Source organism: Melitaea cinxia, chromosome 17 (genome assembly GCF_905220565.1).
Source record: "Melitaea cinxia chromosome 17, ilMelCinx1.1, whole genome shotgun sequence".
Classification (NCBI taxonomy): Eukaryota; Metazoa; Arthropoda; class Insecta; order Lepidoptera; family Nymphalidae; genus Melitaea; species Melitaea cinxia.
This window is the reverse complement of record NC_059410.1, coordinates 15,850,978-15,877,290: the sequence shown is the minus strand read 5'-3', so window position 1 is coordinate 15,877,290 and position 26,313 is coordinate 15,850,978. Positions and strand designations below refer to the sequence as shown.

Here is a 26,313-nt window from a genome sequence, read left to right as displayed (position 1 = left end):
TAGTCATAGCCTCCCTCGATAAAAGGGCTTCAATGGCTAAAAATTAATTTCCATTTTTATTTGGATACAAACTAGGTCGGCAAACAAGCGTACGGCTCACCTGATGGTAAGCGATCACCGTAGCCTATAGACGTCTGCAACACCAGAAGCATCGCAAACGCGTTGCCAACCTTACACCCAATCCGGGGGGAGGGGATTGGCAGTTGTTCTTGAGATTAGTACGTTTAAACAAACTTTTCAGCTGGATAATATTTTTCATCACATATTAGAATTCTCTTTTTTAGGCGATAAAAAATTTAACACTAAAATTTTTATTGCTTTAAAGTTGAATGGGTCGATTTCATGAATCGAGTTAAATTGTTACCCTTTTTAAACATTTTTGAATATCATATCAAAAATTGACCGCTCCAGCGGGATTCGAACCCGCGTCTCCGACTGACCGTGTCGGCGCTCTAGCCAATTAAGCTATGGAACGATGTACCCTCTAGAGCGAAATTTTTGATATGATGATTTTTATTTTCGGTTTAAGCGAACCTTAAACTGTTACCCTTTTTGCTTTCCAAAAATCCTCGTTTTACTTTTATTGGACAGCCTATAGTGTTTACAATTACAGATTTATGTACGGAATTTGTAAAATTATGCATGGTATTTGCTTTATAGTACCAGATAATCAAGATTGGGGTAACATGAATGAGGCAGGAGATGAGGCGAATGAAAATCCTCCAAATATTACTTGTTTTTAACTAAGTTAAATAATACTGCTTTCAAGCAGTGCTGTGTTCCCGTGGTGGGTAAGGTAATCGGCATCACATTTGCGATGGTTCTGGTGTTACAGGCGTCTATAAGAACGAAGATAAACCATCACAAAAAATAGAGAAATGAAGAAAATAGAACAAATTCAATGAACATTTTTGAATATCATATCAAAAATTGAATTCAATGAAACAAACCCGCATACAAAAATTATTTATGTAATATTTTATCGTATCGATAAAAGTTTCTGTAAACTATTTTTATTATTATATTAGTTTCTAGTGAAGGTTATCATCGAATGTAGGTCGTTTGTGCATCGAACGCACTTGAGTGTAATGCAAAAATATACCGTGAAATTATTTCTTAAGCCCATTCGTTACATGTGTTACGAGTTTCGTTTCTTTAAGAAGTAACTTGTGATTTGTATTACCTTATAACTTTTATTTATTAATAATAATATATAAATCATAAAATCAAGTTTACCGTTGAAGACATTGTAGATATCATTGGTTTGGTTATCAGCTATTCTGCCTGTTTCGTTTCGTGTTGAATCTACTGTCATCTGAAAGCGACGAAATGGTTCGTGATACTTTATTTATTTTCACCTTTTTAAATACGAATATTGTAACTATTACTATTATGTTTACTTAGTCAATGATAGACTCATCAATGAAAATTTGGAATCCCTTAAAATAAATTGTAAACAGTCAATGAACGCCATAATTCAAAAATCTCAGAAAGGCGTAATAATTTTTAGGTTCTCTTTTTCTCTAGGTTTTTGAAGTGAAAATTAGCCGCGTTGGGCACTTTTTGGTAAGGATAATATATGGGTTCGCGTACCGACATGCTCATGACTCACGCACGGCGGCCGTGTGTTGAACGCGTTAGACATGCAAATTTTAATTCTAAAAGTTCTAAGTTTTCACTTTTATCTTTACTCTATATAACTGCCATTTTTTTTTAATTTATGTTATAAATTCTATTTACGCATATCCCTACTAATCCCTACTAATATTATAAATGTGAATGTAAGTTATTTTGTTACGCTTTCACGCGAAAACTACTAAACCGATCATCGTGAAACTTTGTACACATATTCTTGAAGGTATAAATAGTAATATAGGATACTTTTTAATTAAAAAAAAAAAAATTCAACGCGAGCGAAGTCGCGGATAAAAGTTAGTCTTAAATACCTCGCGATTCTCAGTGTCAATGAGTCCCACGTAACACATTCCATATCGTCTACGTCTGCCCACTAAGTTACACCGACTGCACTCACTCCAAACGGACCAAGATGTGAAAATAATAACATCACGGCTTACTCTCGTTGGGGGTGATGGGTGACCTCCGCGTGACTTTATCTGAACAGTAATTTTCTTGTGTTAACACCGTCAAAATGGATATACATGTATAATTCTTATTTTGATAGAGCGTACTTTGATTTTATGGTTTAAGAAATACAATTTTTCTCAAAATCAAAATCTCGTGGTATAGATGACATTTTTTTTTTTACAAGTGATCATCCACGGGCTTATGAACCCATGTCCTTTTTTATTCTAGAAACATGCAATTTTTATTTTTATTTTTTTCTATTTCAAGGTAGGCGTTACTCAGCAACATCGCTGTTCAAGTTAGACTAAGTTTTTAATGTCTCCAAAAGAGACGTGAGTCCACCGACCGGTTATTATTCTAATGTATGGTACAATGCCTGTTTTTTTTTATTATTATTATTTCCTTATAATACTATACTTATATCTAGCTACAATCTTACATTATTTACATGCGTAATCGTTTTCTTAAAAATATATTTTTTAATATTATCTATATTACCACCAACTTACTCCTCCCAATGTATAGATGACATTGAAAGAATTTATAATTCGAGAAAGAAAAGAGACATGAAAGTAAAAAGTTTGTATACTTTATTTTCAGTTTATGTAGGCCGGTGTGTTGTTATTGTTATACTAACAAGAATGTACGGTTCTGTGTCTGTAACTTCCAACACATTTATACCGCTGTAGCTATTACCAATCCGACACTGGTACACTCCCGCGTCTTCTAATCGAGTGTTGTATATTTTCAAATCAATATCTTGTACTGCTGTCTCTTTTTCTTTCATTATATCAAACGATAGATTACTTGTAGTCTAAAAGAAAATAAAGAAGAAGAAGAAATATACTTTATTGTGCATAAAAATTAACGTACATAGGTATCTTAAAGAACTAAAAACTAACAAAATAATAATATGCACAAAGGCGGTTTTATCGCTAGGTAAGCGATTTTTCCAGACAACCTTGGGGTAGAGGAGATTTTAAAACAAAAGAGAGTAGGGTCATCAAAAAGGCAAAAAAAGTGAATCCTACTATCTAATAATATAATAATAATATAAATAAATAATAAACATATAAATAAATTAATTAATAAATAAATACCCAAATAAATATATACATATTACATTATTTATTAAATAGGTAATGGTTTATCATAAATATAAAATTGAATAATTCTTTACAGCACATTAACAGATAACTAAATTTTCTAGTAGAGTAGAAAAAATGTTTAAGTTAAGTAATTTTATATTTTATTGGGGTCCCTACCCAGCAGGTTATACTGTCTAATCTCAAAAGTCTGACTGAGGAAGTATCTCAAACTTACATAAGCTGGCCAGTCTAATAATACACCAAATATGTATTACATTACTGAAACAAATTTAATGTATATTTAAAGCACAATATGCAAAGAAGAATAACATAGTATTCGCCAATACCGGAGCGTACAACCAAATCATCTGATCCTTTTCAGACGGAGACACGCACAAGTTGCACGAAATCTTTGCAACTGTGCCTGAATACACCCGTTGGACCGTGTCGGGTAGCTGAAGTGATTTCGTCAGACTTTGCGTCAAGTGTGAAAGGCATTCGTAGTACCTGATCCAGATTCGAGAGATTTCTGCCAATTTATCTTTATCAGTACCTTGTTACATGGACAGAGAAAAATAAAAATTGTAGTTTTAGTTTCTTGTTCTTGGGTCTTATTGCAAGAGGTTTCTTTAAGGCTGATAATTTAAATTTCTATTCTCGATTGAGCAGATATTTGCATTTATTCGAATATTTGTTGGTGTGTGTCCTTGTGAATATCCCCACCGTGCCTCCCACGTCTCTCTTTGTGAGTCTCTTCACTGTGTTTCAGATATCAACTATATCGAGGAGAGTCATCGCCCTCAGTTATAGGCGATTGCGATTAGTTGCTAGTGACAGAAAAAAAAAACAGCCAACTTGCAGTGAAAACTAGTGCCTTTTTAAGTTTCAACTCTTTTACTATAAAGAAACTTAATCAGCATTTGGATACTTTCAGGCTGATCGTTCAGATGATTTTTGATCAGTTCGAATTAGTTTAGTAGTATTGTGGTATTTTTGGGAGGTAATAGGAAAAGTCTATTTACCTTATATTTGATTTAAACTCAATTTAAACCCAAAGCTTCAGTGTAATGTGTCCATCTCTACACTCACCTGGATATTCTAGTATTTCATCTACCAGGCCAGAAGATAAGAGCCTATCTGGCTTACTTATTTTATTGCTAGGTTCTCCGTACATTATTTTATGTTTTTTCTTAATTTCTAAAACCTTATTCGTCATGACTTCTTTAATTCTTACGTCACCTTTTATCGATTTGAGTGCTATTAGAAGAAGTATTATAATTTTATAGAATTTCATATTTTTTAAATGAATGACAGATGTAATGACGGAATATTCGTTATTATTGTGTTTAATTTAAGAATTTTAAAAATACTTTGCTTTTATTGAAAACTATAAGATGTTTTAGGTTCTAATGCATGTTTTAATAAAACGGTTATTTTGTGATGTAAATACATTTGTTATAATGTTTTTGAAATTAATTAAGAGCAGGGTAATTTAAAATACTTACAAGGGCAAGGTGGAGTCAGGTAAAAAAAGAAATGGTTGTAGACCATTACGAAACTCGACTCTCCTTATTCAAGATAAACACTGATTTATGTGGAAAAATATATCGAACCGTATACATAAATTTTACAACTTTACAGTACACTATCTCCGTTCATTTTTCACTATCTAAACTAAACTTAACATTATATTTGTACGTTCTCTAAATATGTTATCAAAATATTCGTACATTCTCTGAAAATGTTATCAAAATAAGATAATTTCAAGAGAATTATAGCTCATAGCTATTTTTTTTGTGCCCTAACAGAAACCCGAACCAGTGAGCTTAGGACCTCAACCGACGCCCGAAATGGAGGCGATTGCGAGGGAAGTGGACGCGCTGGCGAGAGAGAGGCTGGCGCTCGAGGCGGAGCTCGCGGCCAAGCAGAGGGAGGTCTCCGTCAAGAGCGGGGAGGCGAATAGCCTGCAGGTTGGGAAGTTACATTTATTTCATGGTATTAGGTACATATTATTAGGTACATTTGCGAGATAAATTGGCGAGAAGTGATTCTGTCGAAGCCTTAAATAGAATATACAGACATTTTAATTTTATGCATTCGTTATTTTAATTATGATAATGTTTATGTACACAACGTTTAGTCCCGAATGTCATACGTAGAATTATTTTAAAATTTACAGAAAAAAAAGTTCTTTTGGCGTACCTACATATATTTAGCTTAGAGGTTTTTATTTCATCATCATCATCATTACAGCCTATACAGTCCACTGCTGGACATAGGCCTCCACAATTTTACGTCAAAAATAACGTGAACTCATATGTTTTGCCCATAGTCACCACGCTGGGCAGGCGGATTGGTGACCGCAGTAATAGCTTTGTCGCACCGAAGACGTTGCTGCCCGTCTTCGGCCTGTGTATTTCAAAGCCAGCAGTTGGATGGTTATCCCACCACCGGTCGGCTTTTTAAGTTCCAAGGTGGTAGCGAAACTGTGTTATCCCTTAGTCGCCTCTTACGACACCCACGGGAAGAGAGGGGGTGGCTATATTCTTTAGTAGCGTAGCCACACAGTTTTTATTTAATGTAGACATATTATGGTGACGTTCAGACGATTAATTTAATTTTTTTATTATCTTTCAGAGTGAATTAGATACTCTCACAGCTACGTTGAAACAGTTAGAAAACCAAAAAGGCGAGGCGCAGAAGAGATTAAATGATTTAAAATCACAAGTAAGAATTTTGTGTTTTTTTTTATGCGTACTTTATGTAGAGTAGACAGATAGACGTCTTTAACTTATTTTATGTACAACATTTTTAACATGTAAACAACTTAACTATGCCATTAATATTTTAATTATGGTATTGATGTTTTGTATTATAAGTTTTAATATGTATTTAAAACTTAAAGTATTAATCATTTATACTAATTGTGTTAAAACGTTAATTTTAGCTTTTTTTATATTGATTTTACAAATAAGCGACGTGTCATTAACAATAAATATAATCACTCACTCACTCCGTAATAAATATAATGACTATACTAAACTTTTGATATAAAATGGTATATATACTATTAGTATACAGGGTGTCCCAGAAGTCGACGTTAAGCCGGAATTGGGTAACAGGTTAAGTCATAATAGTTGTCAGAAAAATGTTAAAAAAATCTATGTCTTGAATTTTAAAAATTATAGACGTTAAAAAAAAAGTAGAGAAAATCTACAGTCTGTGACGGTTTCTTCATCCCTGCTGCTACAGATATGTACTTTTTTGGATTTTTTTTTCTAATGTAACCCTGAATACTTTTTCTTTAAAGTCTGAACTGAAATTTAAAGTCAATTTTCTAGCTCGGAAATAAAACGTCCAGTAGTATGGTCCAGTGGACTATAGGTGTAAGGCTCACTTCTGTGTATGGGGTGTGACAAGCTAAAAATCGAAAATCGAATATCGAATGTTTTAACTGAGGTAGGACACAGCAGGAATTTCCTGCTCAAAATATGGAGCAGCCCGACTGGGGTAGTACCTCGACCTTACAGAAGATCACAGCTAAATAATACTGTTTTCAAGCAGTATTGTGTTCCCGTCGGTGAGTAAGGTGACCAGAGCTCCTGGGGGATTGGGGAGTGGGTCGGCAACGCGCTTGCGATGCTTCTGGTGTCGCAGGCGTCTATAAGCTACGGTAATCGCTTACCATCAGGCGAACCGTACGCCTGTTTGCCGACCTAGTGACATAACTTGCGTAGGCAAGCGGTAGTGTGCGAGGCTGAGTAGACCGTTCGTGCAGGTGGACAAGCTGCGGTCGCAGGTGTCGGCGCAGGAGGCGGCGGCGGCGGAGACGGAGGCGGAGGTGGGCGCGCGGCGCGCGGCGGCGGCCTCGCTGCGGGAGCGCGAGGCGGCGCTGCAGCGGGACGCGGCCGAGCAGCTGCAGCTGGCCGACGAGCTCACCGCGCAGCTGCGCCGCACCGTGCTCGCCGTCAGCCAGGTCTCTGGACGCGGCGGCTGATTCCAGACTTAGCCATCGGGCTGTGCTTCTTTTAGAAATTTACGGAAGCTATAGCAACCGCAATCTCAGTATAGAATCCTCCGTGACATAATAAATAAAAAAGTTTTATATAACTTTTTAAACCTTTTCACGGTCACGGTACGAATACTTTTAATTTTACGCGTTTTACGTTTATTTAATTATAAAACTGACTATTGCACACGCCATCTGCAACTTTCCAATCTATCGGATATGTCTAAGTGAAAATAAACATTGTTAAAATAAAAGTTTAATAACTTAACAAAAATAATTTACTTTAATAATTATTTTTCCTTTATAGGCTAAAATAAAAATAAACCACCTCGAGGAGCAGCACCAGACGCTGACGGCCGCGCTGGAGGCGCTGGAGGCGGGCGGGCCGGGCGCCGCCGCCGTGCTGGCGCTGCAGCCGCTGCACTCCGAGCAGCAGCTGGCGCTGCTCGTGCGCGGGACCACGCCCAGCGACGCGCTGGTCAGTGATACAAACCCCTAGCGCTACCCGGCGGTACTGGAGGCGCTGCAGCCTAGGCTACACTCGGCATACATTGGAGTGCTGCACTAGATTCACTAGTTTGTCACACACTCGAGATCCTATTATACTCGGTACACTAGTGTGTCGCACTCGGTACACTAGTGCGCCATCCTCGGCACATTAGTACGTCGCTCTCGGTACACTACTACGTCGCACTGGCTACACTAATATGTCGCACTCAGTGCACTAGTGCGTCGCACTGGGTACACTAGTGCGTCGCACTGGGTACACTAGTACGTCGTACTGGGTACACTAGTATGTCGCACTCAGTGCACTAGTGCGTCGCACTGGTTACACTAGTACGTCGCCTTTGGTACACTAGTACGTTGCACTCGGTGCACTAGTACATCGCACTGGGTACACTAGTATGTCGCACTCAGTACACTAGTACGTTGCACTCGGTGCACTAGTACATCGCACTGGGTACACTAGTATGTCGCACTCAGTGCACTAGTGCGTCGCACTGGGTACACTAGTACGTCGCCTTTGGTACACTAGTACGTTGCACTCGGTGCACTAGTACATCGCACTGGGTACACTAGTATGTCGCACTCAGTGCACTAGTGCGTCGCACTGGGTACACTAGTATGTCGCTTCGGTACACTAGTATGTCGCATTCAGTACACTAGTACGTCACTCTCGGAACACTGGTACATCGCACTCGGTACACTTGTAAACCGCACTCGGTCTCACCGCTCGCTCATTGGGACAAAAAGATGCCGTACTCAACTCAACTAACACGCAAACTAAACTAGTGCATTATATTTTATTGGAAGCAAAAAAGTTCCTTTTGATTTGCAGCCGAAACATTTTAATTAAATAATGTACTTTATAATCGTTTGAAATATTCATGCCCTAAGTGCGCGTGTACTACATATTAATTATTTTTCTATTCCCTAGGAGGATGACTCGTTTTCGAAGAACGAATTCGGCGCAATGAATGGCTCTAGTGGCTTCGCGTCCGATCCCTTCAAGGACGCGGCCTTCACGAACGTGCCCTCCAACGACCCCTTCGCACCCTCCTCGAATAGCAACACCGCGAAGGTAATTGACAATAGTTTAAACATTACTGTAATGGACATAAGTGTCTATTTTAGGGTAGTTAGACATTTTTTTAATACCAGCAAATTTTGTTAAGCTTATTAAATATATGTTCAAAACGACTTCATTACGATCTCACTACAATGGTTTAAAAAGCGATCTTTATATATGAAATATAAAAATTCACAGTCCACTTTTGCCTAATGACATCTACACAACATTTGAAAGAAAATAATAAGAAATTATATTGATGTCAATTCTCAATAATTAATTTGATTTTTTTACCTTCTGAAACGGATGGTTTTAAGTATTTTTATTTATCTACAGTTTTCATTCTGTGTAGTAGAATATGGGAACACATAAATGTTTTGACAATATCTGTTACACGTTTATTTCAAGTTATAATTTTGACATAATTGCCACTAACGTTACTTTATATTTCCTCCTTTTTTTTATTTTTTATCTGAATTTTTCTAATACTCGATTTTGCACACCTACAAACGTCTGCTCTTGTACGTCTTAAGGTTGGCTGGTAGAGAATGCTTTTAGCATTAAGCCCGCCTTTTGTACAATTATTTAATGTATTGTGCAATAAAGTATTAATAAATAAATAAATAAATAAATAAATAAATAAATAAATAATTATGTTAATATAATTTATTGTATGATTTTCGAAGGATGGCTTCGCGAGCGATGCGTTCGCGTCGAGCGCGGACCCGTTCGCGGGCGACGCGTTCGCGCCCAGCGATGCACCAAAGGCTGATGACGTGAGTCACTTTTTTTCATTTTACCAAATATTTTACTTACTCAAGTCTTCCTATGTCAGGGGTTCTGAAACACACACAATAGATAAGCACAAACGGCCAGATCACGACAAACATCTGTATCCAATACAAATGTATGATATGTGTAGGGTTCGAAATAACAACCACCAGACAACAGGTATAAGCCAGTTCTGCGACCGTCGCTAACGCGTCGTCGAATCTTTCTGATATTTATGTTGACTTTTATGTCTGTGGTGTATAATTTTCGTGTACAGTGTGTGTAATAACAATCGTCCAAATAAATCTGTCTTGTAAGTGCCACGTATGATTCGCTAAATGTGTTTGAAATATTTCTTGTTTTTTTTTGTTTTCTATGAATTATAATAATTTTTGTTATCTAATAATTATCTATGAAAAATTATAATAAACAAAACAATAATTAAATTATAACCTACGATATAGAAAAAAAGTTGTGTCTAACAGTACGACTAAAATTGTTGACACGGATGAAAAATATTTTAAATAATGTTTAAAAAAATAGGGAGCGTGGGAGTCCGACCCGTTCGCGGTCCTCCACGCGCCAACGAGGAACTCTGTGGCCGCCAACCCGGCCAACACCAGCGCCAACACCAGCGCCAACACCAGCGCCAACACCAGCGCCAACACCAGCGCCAACACCAACGCCAAGCGGCACAAGACGCCCCCGCCGCGCCCCGCGCCCCCCAGACCCATGATGCCGCACAAGGTGAGCGCACTTGTATACTGAATATACACATATACACATATTGATACAATTTAAATTAAAATAAATTTATGACATATTTCATTTTATAGTCTGTCACACGAAAGCTGAACTGTACAGATTATTAAAATAATTTGATTCTTGAAAAATATTGAATGATGAATAATAAATAAATAAATATATATTTTATTTATTTATATGTATAAGTTTTGTTGAATGAGTCAGATTCCAAAATCTATATTTAGGACTTTATACCATCCATCACCAGTGACTTTTTTAATGTTGCCATCTAAAAGTCTTTAAGAGAAATTAGGGGACAATTAGGTTCAGCTTTCGTTTGTCAAAATTAAAATTTTTTTAACAAAATTTTTAAGCAGAAACTTAAAGCAGTCATTATTTTAATCGTGAGTTTCAAAGAGAAAGAAAAAATCAAAAATTGTATTAACAAAAAATGTAAATGTTTTGGATTTCCTTCACGGTGTTAATACATTTGGAAAATATTAAAATAATTGTGTTATTGATATTTATTATTTTTGTTAAAGGAGATTGTTTTCAGATTATTTTTTGTATTACTCGAAGTTATTTTACCCCTTCTCCAATTTAGTATAGCGGCATGAAGCGCGTAGCCGTCGGTTGCGAGATTATGAGCTAAATATTATATTGTTTTATTTTTTATTTTTATTTTTTTACGCTGCAGAGAAAGTAAAAAGTAAATGTATGTGATATATATTTATCTGTATAAGTAGACTGCACGTCTTGTTCCTAGTTAGAGAGTGGCATTTTGTCAAAATTGTTTTTTTTTTTTTATAAGTACCAGCCATTTTTAGAGCGACGTGCTTTTTGTTTTCTTTGGATTAAATTATTTTACTTTCTCTGTTGCGCATAAATGCCATTCTCAGTTGTGCACAAGATTTTGGAGGTATCTTTAAAAATAAATTAACAATTGTTTTTCTGATTCTCTTTCGTTTTGTGCTATTTAAAGATATCTTCAACTAAGTCTGCCAAAACTATAGCTCAAAGTTTTCCTTTGAAATATTAGTTGCCGCCATTTTTTATTTCGCATCGCCTAGCGCAGCTTTATCGGGACGAGCGTTTCTTTTGCATTTATCATTATTTTTATCATTTCATATTTGCTTTCGCATGTTCTCTACACATTTTTTTATTTATGTTGCATGCCGTATATGCATATGGTGGGATTTTTAGTGTATATTTTAACATGTAGATCAAAATAGATATTAATTATATGACGCTAAACTTATATATGCATTGAGTTATTTGTCTCTTTACACTTGCAAAAGTAAGGGTTCCAGTCCTAAAAACATATATAGATCACACACACACTGGGTAGTTAATACTTACAAAATCTATGACCATAATCTAAGATCCAGTTTTAAAGGCTTCCTCTCATTGAAGATATTCTGCTAAACTTTTTCCTTTATGACAAGTAGAATAATGTCGTCTGTAATACGGACATACCGCCAATGTCTTCCCCCAATATTCTTCAAATTCTTCATTCAGTAAAACATAAACCAACATCCTTTGAATTATATATCAAATCACACTCTAGTGGAAACCCTAAAGTACTCTTCTCAATTGGGTCCTAATTGTCGACTATATCATTTTTCATGTAAAAGTTAAATACATATATTGACCAGAATGTGTTCACGGTGTCGTTATATGTATATTTTGAAGTAATTTTTCTAGTATCTCATTGATCCCAAAACTCTGGGCTTTTGAAAGAGAGATCAGAACACGAGAATAAAGTAACTAAGCTCTTCCTTTATCCTTTATATTACATATAATTGATGAATTTTGGCAGGATTTCAAATTAAACAAAACAAAGTTGCCACAAAAAAAAAAATCCTCTGAAAAACTGATTTCGACCTCAAGGAGTCTTTTCCTGATTTAGATAATATAAACAGAAAATTCATACATTATATTATAAAGCATTTAGGCAGTTTTATTCTTGGTTAAAGAAAAATAATGTAGGAAGTATTAGTAAAAATATTGGCATTTTAATTCTAGGTTGTAGCTAACATGCTTTAGATGTGTGCATGCTGTCCTTTACGATTATATTTATTTTCATTTCTTAGTTATTTTTATGTATTTCTTTTTCATATAATTTTCATTGAATAAAAATATCTTCTATGTAAATAACTTATGAATATGGTTATACGTTCACGACGATACACCAGCGGGCTTGATGAACTATATTTACATTTTAAATATTAATAACTTTGAGCTTAATCTTCAGACTGTTTTAACTTGTTTTTTTTTTATTATGAATAATTGTATGAGCAAGCAAGGAATATAATAATCTTGGTAAACGTAGTAAGGTAACGTAGTAAGTGCAAAAGGTTCGCTGGCGTGTTGTCGTGGTCAGTTTGTTCATAACATGCGACACTTGTCCACTAACATGCTAACACGCTCGTGCTTGTCCCCACATTGCAGCGCTAAGCGGACGGCGGGCGGGCTCTTGTGCGTACACCCCCCACCCCCTACCCCCACACCCACGCCCCACACTCACACACTTTGTGTTCGCCCAGAAAAAACCCGCCTTCGATTTCACGGAGGATCCCTTCAAGGACTACAGATACGAGGACCCCTTCAACATAGAGGACCCGTTCACCGATATCGTCGACGGGAAAAAGGCAGATCCCTTCGCGCGACCGACGTCTGTCGCCGGTTTTGGGACCGATTTCTTCTCTCCGTCTTCGGCCATTAACGGCGGTAGCTTTAATAAGCCCGAAAGGGCTAGCGGTCGCGTTTCAGCGCCGCCTGTCTCCTCCGACCCCTTCTCGGCAAGGGCCAACAACAATGACGCTTGGGCCGCCTGGCCTAAAGACAACTGGGCCATCGACGACGCCTGGACCAAACCAGAGGATGTGTGGACCGGGAATACGGCCAAGAGCTCCAGCGACTGGAAGACCGATAACTGGGCGAACAAGTCGGACAACTGGGCGAACAAGTCGGACAACTGGGCGCCGGACTGGGACTCGAACGCGAATACGAGTTCCACCAGTAAGAATTTAAACGAAACGTGGCCGACCAACACGTTGCCCAGTAAGAAGGAAAAATCACCGAAGCCAGTCAAGTACGCGAGGTCGCTGGTGCATACGATTGGAGGTATTGGAAGGACGAAGCATAACAAGGATAAGAAGCCGAAGTCCACCGATTCGAAAAGTTCAGAAGTTTTGCCCACGGAAGAACAGCAGTTGGCGTGGGCGGCGGCTGAGTCTAAACGTCTAGAGGTGGAGGCCGAGGCTAGGAGGCAGCAAGAGGACGCCGAACTACAGCTGGCCCTGGCTATATCGCGCCAGGAAAAGTGACCAAAGGCGTGGTCGTTGTTTAGGAGACCTAATCGGCCTTAGTGCGTTCCCTTTTAATCACGCGTCGAGCCATTACACTTTCTAGTAAGTAAGGACTATATTGGCGTGCGAAAAATTATCTGATTGTGATCTTGCCTTGGAGATATGTAGCGAAGGATTCGTTTGATACGTTATCACGCCTTAATCGGTTTCAAATGAATCCGCTAGTCATTGTCAAGTTTAATCTTGGAGTCATCGACGAACAAACAAAAATATTTGCGTTTGAAAATTAAGACAAATGAGTCATTTATACAAATCTACTAAGCTTTTATTCTTTTGAAAATTTAGAGGAAAATAATAACGAAGAGCTTGAATAACCAAACAAAAAAATATGAACATTTTAATTTTTTATGTTTCTTTAATATAATTTATTTGCTACTTACAATAGCAATACACACACTGCGTAGGATTGTTCTATATTTCTGTATGATAAATATTTTAAATGAATTCAATTCATACAAAATACAAATCAAACAGAGTAACTCATGCTCGTCATTCTCATCTCATCGAGCTTAAACAGAACAGACGTGAAGTAAATTTATAAATGACTTATTAGCTTAATAATTCTAAATAATAATGTATTGTTACTTTATAAAAATATGGCCTAAATCATTGTAATATATAACATTATGTACAGTTCCTAGTTTTATCGTTTACGGTACATTGATATTATTATAACGTATTTTAACCGAATGCCCTTATTTGAAGGTAGAACGAAAAAAAAAAAAACAATATTTGTATATCTCGTAAAAATATGATTTTACAATATTTTCTATGAGTAGATATATAAAAGATGGTTCTTTATTTATTTTCTTTTCATTGTATATAAAGTAAAGTCAGGTATCACTCAAAATTACATACGTTTCGTTAATTTGACCTTCAAGATAATGTATAAGTACCCACAAATCTAATGTGTGTATGTCTTGGAGTTTTACAGATCCTAAGGTCAATTAAGATATCATTGAAATTTCGTTTTGTTTTTCATCGTTGTTTTTGCTTAAATAAATAAATACATGCGTATTTGTCTACTTTTTTTTTTAAATCGGTTATAATGAGAATTATGAGTGATGTCTGTTCTTATAAATGTTTTTGTTTATGGTTATTTTGTATATAATGAGTAGTTATTACTTGTACAAACCATTCGATTCGATTCGGTGTAAGTAAAAGACGTAAAAACATATTTCCTTAAAAAATGAGAATTATTTTGAAATTATTGAATGCAAATTGAATATTTTTTTTTTGAAATGTTAAAATCGTGTTAATATTTGCGAATTTAATTGCATTTTTAATTGAATGTAATTAAATACGTTGCTAACTTGTTTTGATTGTTATCAATCATGATTTAAATCATGGAGGCTAAAGACTGGGAAAATAGAACGACAGCTGGGAAACATTCCAAGGGTATTTAAATGTATGACGTAGTGATCACTTAAGTGTAGCTAACTTTAGATACTTATGTACCGCTAATTTTATGAATAGCGACGCAAGCGCCGCTAGTCGCGGGAAAAAGAACTATTGGGTTATTAGACTTTTTCGGTCTTTAACCTTCATGGTATCAGTACATTGTGACGTAATCACGTCCTTTTTGTTGTTTAGTACCATAATAATGTAAATTTTCGATAATTATTAATATTTTTTTAATTGCATGTTAAAATACTTTTTTTTTGTTTTATTAGTTACCGATGTAACTTTAACTGCCCAGGATCATGTGTAACTTTACCACCGATTGTTCAAATATTTATAATATCCTGTATGTATAAAACATTTAAGCAGCAATAATTTAATGATTGTATAAAAAAATTGTCTGTGTGTTACTTAGTCTTCTATGGTGCCTTCTTTGTCCTCATCCTTCTCAATAGGGTACGTGAAGAGGTCTCGTGTCGGGAGTTCATTCATCTCATCTAAATATAATATCATGCGATTGTGAACCTTATTACATTTAGGCAAAGACGATAATAATATATCAGGTCTCCCAATATGTTAGTACTAACGCGATTCTTATAATAATCAGTGGAATCGTCAAAGTTGTCTATATAGCTTCTAAATTATACTATTCCAAATATGTTCGATATGTTTAAAAAATTGTTGTATCAAGAAGAAAAAAAAGTTTTCATACAAAATTGGTAGTTATTAGCTTTAGCTACATAGTTTAGCATCGGGCAACACTAGCTTATGTGCGCACGGGCCATAAGCCGCCTCCGGTACAATAATTAATCTAGTATGCACGCTTGCCGAGACATGAGACCACCTTTTGCGATGGCAACACGAAACACTTTCAACTAAGAAATGTCTCCGCAAGCCTATAGTTGTTTAAGTAAGTAATTATGTAAATGTATACTTATGATGTAACTATTATTACCGACGTGTTTATGGGTAATGTCCTAAAGTTGTTATCTCTTTCTTAGGCGCTGTTGTTTATGGTTCGTCGGTCCGCGTGGATGCCATGTTCGTAGCGTTTCATACGGTGTTGTTAGTTGAATAAATTTTTATGTATTTCTATATTTAATCTGTAAAATGTTTCTAAGGTACGTTGTCGCTTTTACAATTATTAAATTTCGTGTAACCATAGCTTGTTCGTACGTTGTAAATTTTATAATAGATATTAGTTTCTGCAAATCGTCCTCAGCCAGTTAATATCTTTTGTAGTTAGTATAATTGTAATACTAAAGTTCTTAAACTTCCACTGTCCACGCGGCCCGAGCGATCCGTGTCTGTTATCAAGAATATATTGTAACGTACCTTCAGTGATAGCGGAATAATAATAAAATAATAATAATAATAAATACATTAATTCTCGAAGTTGACGTGTATATGTGTATCTAAAGCTATAAATAATGTAATTTTGGTAATACTATATTTAAGAAACGCTTAAGTGTCCGCCCGTCACATCGGCGCTCGCATTTTATTTATAATATACGTTGCTAGTGTTTAAATGGGATTAACCGTTACAATATTGCTACATAAAATGGCTTTTAGATGAAAAGTTTTTATGGATTTGATATGAAACGCGTGGGTATGACGGACGGATTCTCTGAAGCGGTAGTGACGGTGCGCGGGACTCCAACGAGTTGAATCGAAATAAAGTTGGTCGGCGTTTGCTTCTCTTTCGCACACACTGCACACGAGCGAGACGGCGATATTACTTTGTATTTGCTAATCAGTATTATTCGGAACCGCGCGCCTAGTATAGAATCAAATTGGTACGGTATATCGATGGGATTTACGATAGATGTACTTATGTATGGAAAAGTTATGCTTTTTTTGCTCATGTACAACTTGTGACATCTCTTGGCCAATGTTGCCAGTAAATCATCGTGGTATATTAGTAGAATTCGTTTAACCATATAGAAATGTAGCGAAAGTCATAAATATTCATATTATAGAATCATCACAAAATTATCATCATCATTATTATTAATTTATTGTTCTCTAATGTTTACGCGAATTTCACTCATTATAATGAAAACTTTTTAGGATTTTATCGCAGTTTATTATGTTTTTTAAATGCCCGACATTTCAGATACTTTACAGCAAACCGTACAGGAGTCCTCCCGTTATCATTGTTGCTGTAAAATATCTGAAACGTCGTACATCTATAAAAAATAATAAACCGCGATAAAATCGGAAAAGTTTTTTCATTATAATTATTATTCACTGTTGCAATTTATAATTATTTATAGTTACCGCATTTATTGAAATTTTGTATTGTGAATAGTTTATTTGATAATTTTCCTAGTTACGATTTTCTCTTCGTCGCTTCTAATGTGCAACGAATTGTTTAATAAGTTCTAAAATCATTCCAAAAATATTTTTCGCATCTCTTACCTTCAAATAGTCATTATGAACTACCCTCACCATCCTATGGCCCTAATTATAGGAGTAATGTTTTTTTTTTTTCGTTATGATTAAAAGTAAAAAAGAGATTTTATTTTTAAATATTAATTGTTCACCATTAGTGAAGTACAATTTTTTCATATCAAGCGCTCGAGCGCTGGAATGTTATTAGTAAAGAAATGTTTAATTATTGTCATTTAGCCGTTGTACTTAGATGTTCTAAACTGACTAGAGGAGTAGTAGATATCAGCATTTACACATCAAATTATATTTCAACAATTAATATTTATATTTCAAATTCATTAATATATAACAAAATTATATTTATTAGTCGTATTGTCATAATTAGAATAGAAGGCCGTTACGTTTTAAATTAGACGTTGTGTCAATGTCAATATATAAGTTTTATTGCAGTGGTTTCTGTGACACATAAGCCACTGTGATAAACCTATAGAAAAAAGGCTTTAATACATTTCATATTATAATCATTAGAGTAGTTTTCTACTATTCGACATATATAATACGAATTGACGTGTTCAAGCGACTGTAACGCATAGTTTGGTTCCCAAAAAAATGTTCCACGTTTTGTTTCGCTATAATTAGCTACTTTAATGTTTACATATCGTATTGTTTCATACCATTTTAGAGATTTTACGTTACGTTGAATATATTTAGGCGTTTTCTATAAATTTTCTTAACACAAGGGACCTATTAAACGTTGAAAATCGCTGTCCTCTGATATTGAATATAGCTTTTGTTACGTATACTGTATGCACTAGATAATGGAAATTTAGAGATGGTCTTGTAGGTAATATTAAAAAAAAGTTAATGTTTGTATGCGAGCGTGCTGAAAATATTTTCTATGTAGCGTGTTGCTAGAACACCATCTTATGAATACGCCTTCGGACTTGAAGGTTAGGGACCAAGTTATCGATCATTCTAGAAAAAACAATCTGCAAATTTTAGTATCAGACAGTATTTGTCCATCCATTCATCGATTGCTTTCTTGGTCTCTAATCACCATGCCCTACTATCGTTGTGAATGCGTTACGGTTTTTGACGTGTTGCTATCTGTTTGAAGACTATGCGTGGATAAATTATTATGGTAAAAATAGATTAATAGCACTAAAAACGACCTAAAATATACGATACGTATTAATTTTGATTGGCTGTTTTGTTGCGGTATTCACGTGAAGTGATTTCACACAGCGCGACGCTTTTCAATGCCATTTTGATGATTATTTTTTAAAGAATTTAAAGATTGAAGTAGAATTTATATGTTTGTTTTTGATAATTGAAAAGGCATTCTTATCAAGCTAAAGGTTGTAAAGTTGTTCGTGTGTTTAATAATGTATGATATGAGTGGAGTTGTGAGTTAACTCATCAGGTACATCGTGCCGGCACTCGTCATTACCCGCTGAGACCCATTGTAATGAAACTATGATATTATATTAATATGAAAATAATTCCTGAGATAATAAAATGAACAGCATACTGTATTTATACCGTCTTTTATTTCTTTTGTTCTATCAGCAGCTTGAAACAGACTAATTTCGGACTTGTGACGTTTTGGAACACTTCATTTTTATATAACTAGGTCGGCAAACAAGCGTACGGTTCACCTGGTGCTAAGCGATTACCGTAGCTTATAGACCCCTGCAACACCAGAAGCATCGCAAACGCGTTGCCGATCTTATCGCCAATTCCCCCCAGGAGCTCTGGTCACCTTACTCACCAACAGCATCACAACACTGCTTGAAAACAGTATTATTTAGCTGTGATCCTCTGTAAGGTGTTACCCCAGTTGGGCTGCTCCATATTTTGAGCAGGAAATTAACGGCTGTGCCCTACCTCCGATAAAGCTCGGTAAGGTGCATGCTTTTAAAATCATTATACTAAGGTAGGGGATCTTCAACATTTAAAATCACTATTATAACATACATTTTCTAAGTATACTCTTCTGCAGAGATACTTATAAAGAGAACGTTTAGAGTTAAGCTTTGCCATGCTGCTCTGTTTGGCGGACATATATGGGTACATGTGAAAGAAATTCTTTTGTAACATGCAGATTTCTTCACGATATTTCTTTTCGCCGCTTTAGTATGGAGTAAATTTAAAATGCTAACGAATTGTATCGCTACAAAAAATAATTTTGAGAGGTTTTTTTAAGTACATCACAGCAGATCGCAGTAGCTTCTGATCCTGAGCGTGAGAGACCCGGAAGCTCCCTGCACACAAGCGTACGCGGTACGTTCAAACAATAATAAGCATCTGTTTGGCCTCATGAATGTTTCGTTTAAATGATTGATAACCTCGTAAAGTTTGTGAGTAGACACGTCTAAACCCGTAAAGGTATGAATGGGTATCTACTCATTACGGTAATTGAGAAATAGACAACAAAAAACTTATAATAACCTATACAGGTATTTCAACGTTTAGACGAATTTCACTCCTAATAAAACAACTTTTTCTGATGTATATTAGTGGACTGACGCTTCCCGTGACCATGATTGCTATAAAGTATTCGAAACGTCGGGCATGTAAAAAACTTAATAAACCTACCTATTAAAGTATGATAGCGATCGTTACTTATAGTAGGGATTATATCCGCTAACCCGCATTGAGCAGCGTGGTGGATTAAACTCTGATCCTTCTCCTATATGGGGAAAGAGGTCTATGCCCAGCTGTGGGATATTACAGGCTGAAGCAACTAGTGATTGGTTGGATTTATATACGCGATTGCTAATGAACTTATCAAATAGTGCGCTTAAAAGATATGAAATTCGTATAACTAGGTCATGTTTGAACCAATCATTTTCGAGCCAAGACTGGTTGAATGATCCATTTTTCTATAATAAGGGGGTTAATGAGCGGCCGGTATAATCTGATGTTAATCGTCTACCGGCGCATGGGTATCTGAAAATTTAGAGAAGGTACGAGTGAATCGCCTGTTTTTAAGAACCAGATAAGGATCAGAAACCGATGTTCCAATATGTACTTAATCGTTCCATCCTGCTCAGAATTTCTATAGCTTTTTTGCAGCCACTGGCTTTTTTGCTTTCCAAGTGATCCTGGAATTGTACCTCGGTCGTTATTTACCCCAAGTATCCCAATACTTTTATGAATGTTCATTAAAAAACAATCTGAAAACTCGGCACCACAATACAAAGGGTCTAACCGATTAAGACGCAGTTTCGTCGAAACTACGCCTGCGTATTACGTAAATTATAATTGGCCCACCACTGCTACTTGAGGTATACTAACCGGCCAAAAGACATCACTAATACCGTCATCAGCATAGCAACGAATATTGCTGGTTTGCGACGTATCGTTAATAAGCAGAATAAACAGTGTGGGTGACAGCACTGAGCCTTGAGGAACTTCAGCGTTAAGCTCGTACTAGCCTCTACCATCCTTTTTTCTGTATGTAAGTAATCTTAGCGTGCTCTACTAAGTACAGTGGAAAAATCCACAAAGAAGATATCTTGACCGCAAAAAGATATTCATGCAAATAGGTACAAATTTTCGTTCCAAGCGGGTATCAAACCCGTAACTGTCGGTGTCCTACATGCACTACCACACCAGAACAGTTGTTTTTTTTTTAGAATATAAGTAAATAAGAAATATAAATCTCATTAGTAGATATTATTATTATTCCAGTTCCAATATCATAAAATAAATAAAAAACCGTGGGGTGTCTGGGACACCAGATAGGAACGAAGTTCCTTATTATAAAATATTAATTTCAATTTCTATTCGAGGTATAAAGACAATAATTATTGGGGTATACATTTTTTATTATAATTTTTTAATCGATAGAAATAATAAAAAAAAAAAACAAAAAATATCTTAACACCTTATTTATTTTTATTTATTTATTTATTCTTAATGTACACCAAAATACAGACACATATAAAGAAAGATACAATACAAGATGTACAAAGGCGATCTTATCGCTAAATAGCGATTTCTTCCAGATAACCTTTGGGTATACTGGACACGATACAGTAGCAGCGGTTAGAAGTGTGCACAAATTAAGGAGGAAAAATCAATAATAAATAGATAAAAACTACGATATGATAGAACCTTTATTTTATTTACAATGATTTTTTTAAATATATAATAATTATCGAATGATATAATAATAATAGCAAACTGCAATAATAATAACAGTCATTACGTAGACTATACATTAGACACTGTATAGCCATCATACATAGACTATACATAAAGAGCACACACTTTTTTTAACGTTACGGACGTTTTTTGCCGGCTAGGGTACCCCTCCGCAACGCCCAATAGGGAACTTCTTTCCAATAAAGAAATTCGAATACGAATACAAAAAAAATCGCAAACATTCGCGAATGTGAATATTCGCTACATCGCTGGGAGGCACACAACACTTACTATCGATAATGATCTTAATCCAATTATAATACTTCATAAAAATATATCGTTATGTAGTTCATTAATTCATTATTATCAATACACATTACTCATCGGAATACAGACTTCATAACAATAATGTATGTAATATATGCTATGAACAAATATGATAATGCAAGCTATGAACAAATAAGATAGTCACGTTGACGATACTGAACAACTTCTATGAGATAAACGTTTGATTGTCGAAACGGGTGTTTCGATCCGGCAATCCAGTTCTAAATCAAACCCTAAACATGGCGGACGCAGAAGAAACCTTACGTAGATTATTGGAGGAAATATTAGACGAAATGAATTATAAACCTCGGGAAACCGAAATCAAAGCGATTGAAAGCGGTGGAGCGAACTTTACATCAGTCCTTTTTTTAATCAATATATCATGTCCGAATCGAGAGGACCTAAAAATGTTTGCGAAAGTTGCTTGCGTGGGAGAAAAAATGCGTAGTAGAATGATTGGAGACTGGCTCTACGACACTGAGAGATTTGTTTACACGAGACTGCTTAAAGTTTACAATGATATTGAAAACAAAATGAATGTGTCAGATGAACACAAATTTAGATGCCCAAAATTGTACGGTTATAACGCCGAAAAAGGTAGAGAGACTGTGGTAATGGAGAACCTAGTTGAGAGTGGTTATCAACCGTTTAGCAGATTCGAATCATTGGATTGGGCGCATGCTAGCGCTGCAATCGAGAATTTGGCTAAATTCCATGCGCTATCATTTGCTTATGCGAAACACCATCCTGACGAATTCGAAAAACTCATAGTTGATTTGAAATTTAGGATAGTTTCAGGAGGCCAAGATGATGACTTGTGGCAGAAATTGATTGCGTGTTCATTGGCGGCGGTAGAGCAAGATCTTCAAGGTCGTCTAATCAAAGTGATGGAGGATTGTGCAGATGATTCGGCTAAATACTACAGACCAATCGGTCAACCTGTTATAGTGCACGGAGATTACAGATGTAGCAATATTCTGTTCAGGAAACAGGTGAGAAAAACTAAATAAAGAAATAAATAAATATCTAAACCTGATTTTTTAATTCTACTATTTAATAAAATAAAAACGACTCAAAAAAAAATTTACAGAAATTTTAACTGATTTCATTGTATTTAACATTTATTTGATGTTTTATTAATATTTATAAATAAATTTGCTTTTGATTTGAATGCGGCTGTTGTCAACTAAGTTATGTTGATACAGCAGTTATCAAATTGAATCGATTAGTTTCATCGGTACATACGACGATTCGAAAAATAAAAGAATATAAATTGCTATAAGTTTACAATGAAAATTACTAATTGCATAAAAGGTATCATTGTGAAGAGGTTGTAATAACGTTATCATAAACAATTTAGTATGAGAGATAGGATTTTCCACTAGACAACACTGTACCACTTTAAACTATTTATTAATTGTTATATTTGCTACAGTGATAAAATCATGTAACATACACACGTGTAAACTTCTAAGTTTTGTCATTACATGATTCATTTTTAGGGTTCCGTACTCAAAGAGTAAAAACGAGACCCTATTACTAAGACTTACGCTGTCTGTCCGTCCGTTCGTTCGTTCGTCCTTCCGTCCGTCCGTCTGTCTGTCTGTCACCAGACTGTATCTCAAGAACCGCGATAGCTACACAGTTGAAATTTTTGCAAATTATGAATTTCTGTTGCCGCTATAACAACAAATACTAAAAACAAAATAAATTTAAAACTTAAGGTGGGGCCATACAACAAACGCAACTTCTTTCCTATTTTTCCTCGGTATCAATAAATGGTAACAGGTCGGCACTTGAAATATTAACAAAATACTTAATTGTATATTTACTTTAATAATAAATAAAAAAAATGATAAAAAAATATTGGGGGGGCGGCTCTCATACCACAAAAGTGATTATTTTGCCGCTTTTTGCCCGATATTAAAATCAGCACAAGTTAAACGCTTGAAATATTCACAAAATATTTAGTTTTATTTAACAATCGTATATTTTACAGAACATTTATTTATATTTAGTTTAGTCAATGGTACGGAACCCTTCGTGCGTGAGTCCGACTCGCACTAGGCCAATTTTTTGAAAAGATAACTCATATCGAACCTTATCGCGACTAAATTGAGTTATAATTAAAATGCAGTAGGTATGCAGTAGGTTCTCGAAAATTGTTTTGTTGCATCTACAGCTATGTAACATACGTCTGTCACCGTTAACAGTCGTTTAGTCTACTAAACCATGGTGGAATATATATTTTTGAAAGAATCTTTTAAAAAAGTTTTATAGAATATAATCCTGTAAAACTCTGAACAAGTCTAATACCTGTAAAATATCTAAAATAAAATATAATATAATAAAATCTGTGTAATCTGAAATTTTGCACTTATCTGAATAGCTCTGAACAACTTTTCAGTTCCACCATGGTCCACCAGCGAAGTCTTTAGATGTTAGGATTGTCACTATAATCAGAGGACATACGTACATAATTATTATACTTGTAATTGTCTCATACCGACTGAGTATGTAATTAATATGTATTTGTATTGTCGCTTCGAATTTTTGCATATGACGGGCATTGTGATGTTCTTTTACAGCCGTAGCTCTCGTAAGTTTATTGAAATATGTGTTAAATATTGAACCGAAACTGTAATTACTTCAACAACATTACCCTAGTCGAATAAAAAAGGAGAGGACATTTTACGCTTCTTAATTTAATGTGTGAAAAACAAATGATAGTTGGTACCTACAACATTACCAGTAATTAATCGAAATTATCGTGATGTATATATCTATGACACGTATTTATTTTGATAGCGGGTTGTTACGTCTCCGTTATTAACCGATCTCCAAAAAAAGAGGAGTGTGGGCCGATTTCGATGATTTTTTTTAAATCGAAAGTTGTCGCTACGGTCATTTTTAAGTTTAATTGAGATTTGACAAGTACTTTTCGAGTTACATCTAACGTATTATTTTTTCGTCAACCTAAATTGTATTATACCTTATAACTTTTCACTGGGTTTACCGTTTTTGATGATTCTTTGCTTCAGCCTGTAATATCCTCTGATGGGTATAGGCCTCTTTCCCCATGTAGGAGAAGGTTTGGAGCTTAATCCACCACGCTGCTCCACCGCGGGTTTGTTTATGTTAAGTTGGTAAAAAATACGAACTCTTTTTTAGTGTGACGGTTTTTTCCAGGGTGTCATCGTTGATGCTGTTTCTATCGACTATCAAACGGTTCACTCGGGAACTCCGGCTCTCGATATCATTTACTTTATAGTTTCGAGTACAGACGAAGAGTTCAGAAAGCAGTATTTCGATGAGTTACTGGTTCACTACTACACGAAGTTAGAGGAAGCTCTGAAGAGGCTGTCGGTGGATCCATCAGAAGTCTATCCGAGACACAAATATTATAGTGACATAAAAAAGGCAGGAGATTTTTGATTATATATTGATTAGTTCACACCAACTTATAATAAAATATTGAGTAATGAGTACTATCAAGTAACGGTCTACTCGTATAACTATTAACGGCTGATAAGTAAAACTCTCATTTAAAAGTTATTTTAACCAGTTGCGGACTTCCAGCCGTCAGTAGCCTCTTCAATTTTATCCGCCTCCAGGAGGGTTTCCCTAGATTTCTCTGGGATTCCATCATCAGATCCTGGTTTCTTTATCATGGCACCACACTTGGGATATCTCCTTCCCAACAAAAATAGAATTATCAAAATCGGTATAAGCGACGAGGTTATCCCCGAACATACATAAACTGGTGGCGGATTTGCCACTGGTTTGAAATACGTTTTAGATAAACATTTTTCAATACGAATTCGGGTATGATCTTACTTTCTTTAATTCCAGGTTCTGCCGTATTCTATTATTCTTGGAGCAGTAATATTGCCCATGATAACAGCTGAAGGTGATAGTATTCCAAAAGTAGATGGTGACGTCAAAGATTTCATACCGACACCAAACGAACTGAGCGTTCAGAGGTTCAGAGGAATCGTTAACGACTGTGTTAAGTGGGGTGCTATTTAAAAACTTGAGTAGGAAATTAAGTAAGAAGTAAATTAAGGAATTAAGGAATGAAGATAGTAATAGTATGATTTTAAGAAACAAATATAGTCTCATGAAGCGAGTAGAACCTTCATAAAGATTTTAATACACATTGTTTTACTGATCAACGGATTTTTCAAACATAAATTATTATAATGATATCATTGTCTGAAGGTTTATGTTGCATCTATCTGGCCATAGACTGTGTATAGTTTTATACAATGATGGTAATGCTTGGAATGTGGAATAATTGCGATAAATTTCAACAAGGCGACTATTGTTGTATTTTTGTGTTATAGTTAAATAAGTATAAATAAATTAACCACTGGATACTGGATATTGACTATTTATTAG

The 26,313-nt window shown here is 35.5% G+C and overlaps 2 protein-coding genes across 2 annotated transcripts in view; both read left to right on the top strand.

Moving 5' to 3' along the window:
* Positions 1-14,398, top strand: part of LOC123661460 (epidermal growth factor receptor substrate 15-like 1) — a 40,714-nt gene extending 26,316 nt beyond the window's left edge. The window contains exons 10-17 of the mRNA XM_045596416.1: positions 4,982-5,143; positions 5,811-5,900; positions 6,952-7,149; positions 7,490-7,660; positions 8,621-8,764; positions 9,439-9,582; positions 10,067-10,270; positions 12,814-14,398. Coding sequence (XP_045452372.1) covers positions 4,982-5,143; positions 5,811-5,900; positions 6,952-7,149; positions 7,490-7,660; positions 8,621-8,764; positions 9,439-9,582; positions 10,067-10,270; positions 12,814-13,596 — 1,896 coding nt within the window. The 3' untranslated portion in view covers positions 13,597-14,398. The remainder of the gene's footprint in view (positions 1-4,981; positions 5,144-5,810; positions 5,901-6,951; positions 7,150-7,489; positions 7,661-8,620; positions 8,765-9,438; positions 9,583-10,066; positions 10,271-12,813) is intronic.
* Positions 14,399-22,151: 7,753 nt separating this feature from the next.
* On the top strand, positions 22,152-25,941 carry LOC123661459. The gene is made up of 3 exons (XM_045596414.1): positions 22,152-22,904; positions 25,102-25,293; positions 25,765-25,941. Exons 1-3 carry the CDS (start codon positions 22,152-22,154, stop codon positions 25,939-25,941), a joined length of 1,122 nt encoding a protein of 373 aa, XP_045452370.1.
* The last annotated feature ends 372 nt before the right edge of the window (positions 25,942-26,313 follow it).

Bases quoted from the DNA above. Each gene is read 5' to 3' on its own strand.
- LOC123661459 (XM_045596414.1), top strand. From the start codon at position 22,152: ATGGCGGACGCAGAAGAAACCTTACGTAGATTATTGGAGGAAATATTA. The intron at 22,905-25,101 runs GTGAGAAAAACT...GGTTTTTTCCAG, and splicing joins ATATTCTGTTCAGGAAACAG to GGTGTCATCGTTGATGCTGT. The intron at 25,294-25,764 runs GTCTATCCGAGA...CTTTAATTCCAG, and splicing joins TGTCGGTGGATCCATCAGAA to GTTCTGCCGTATTCTATTAT.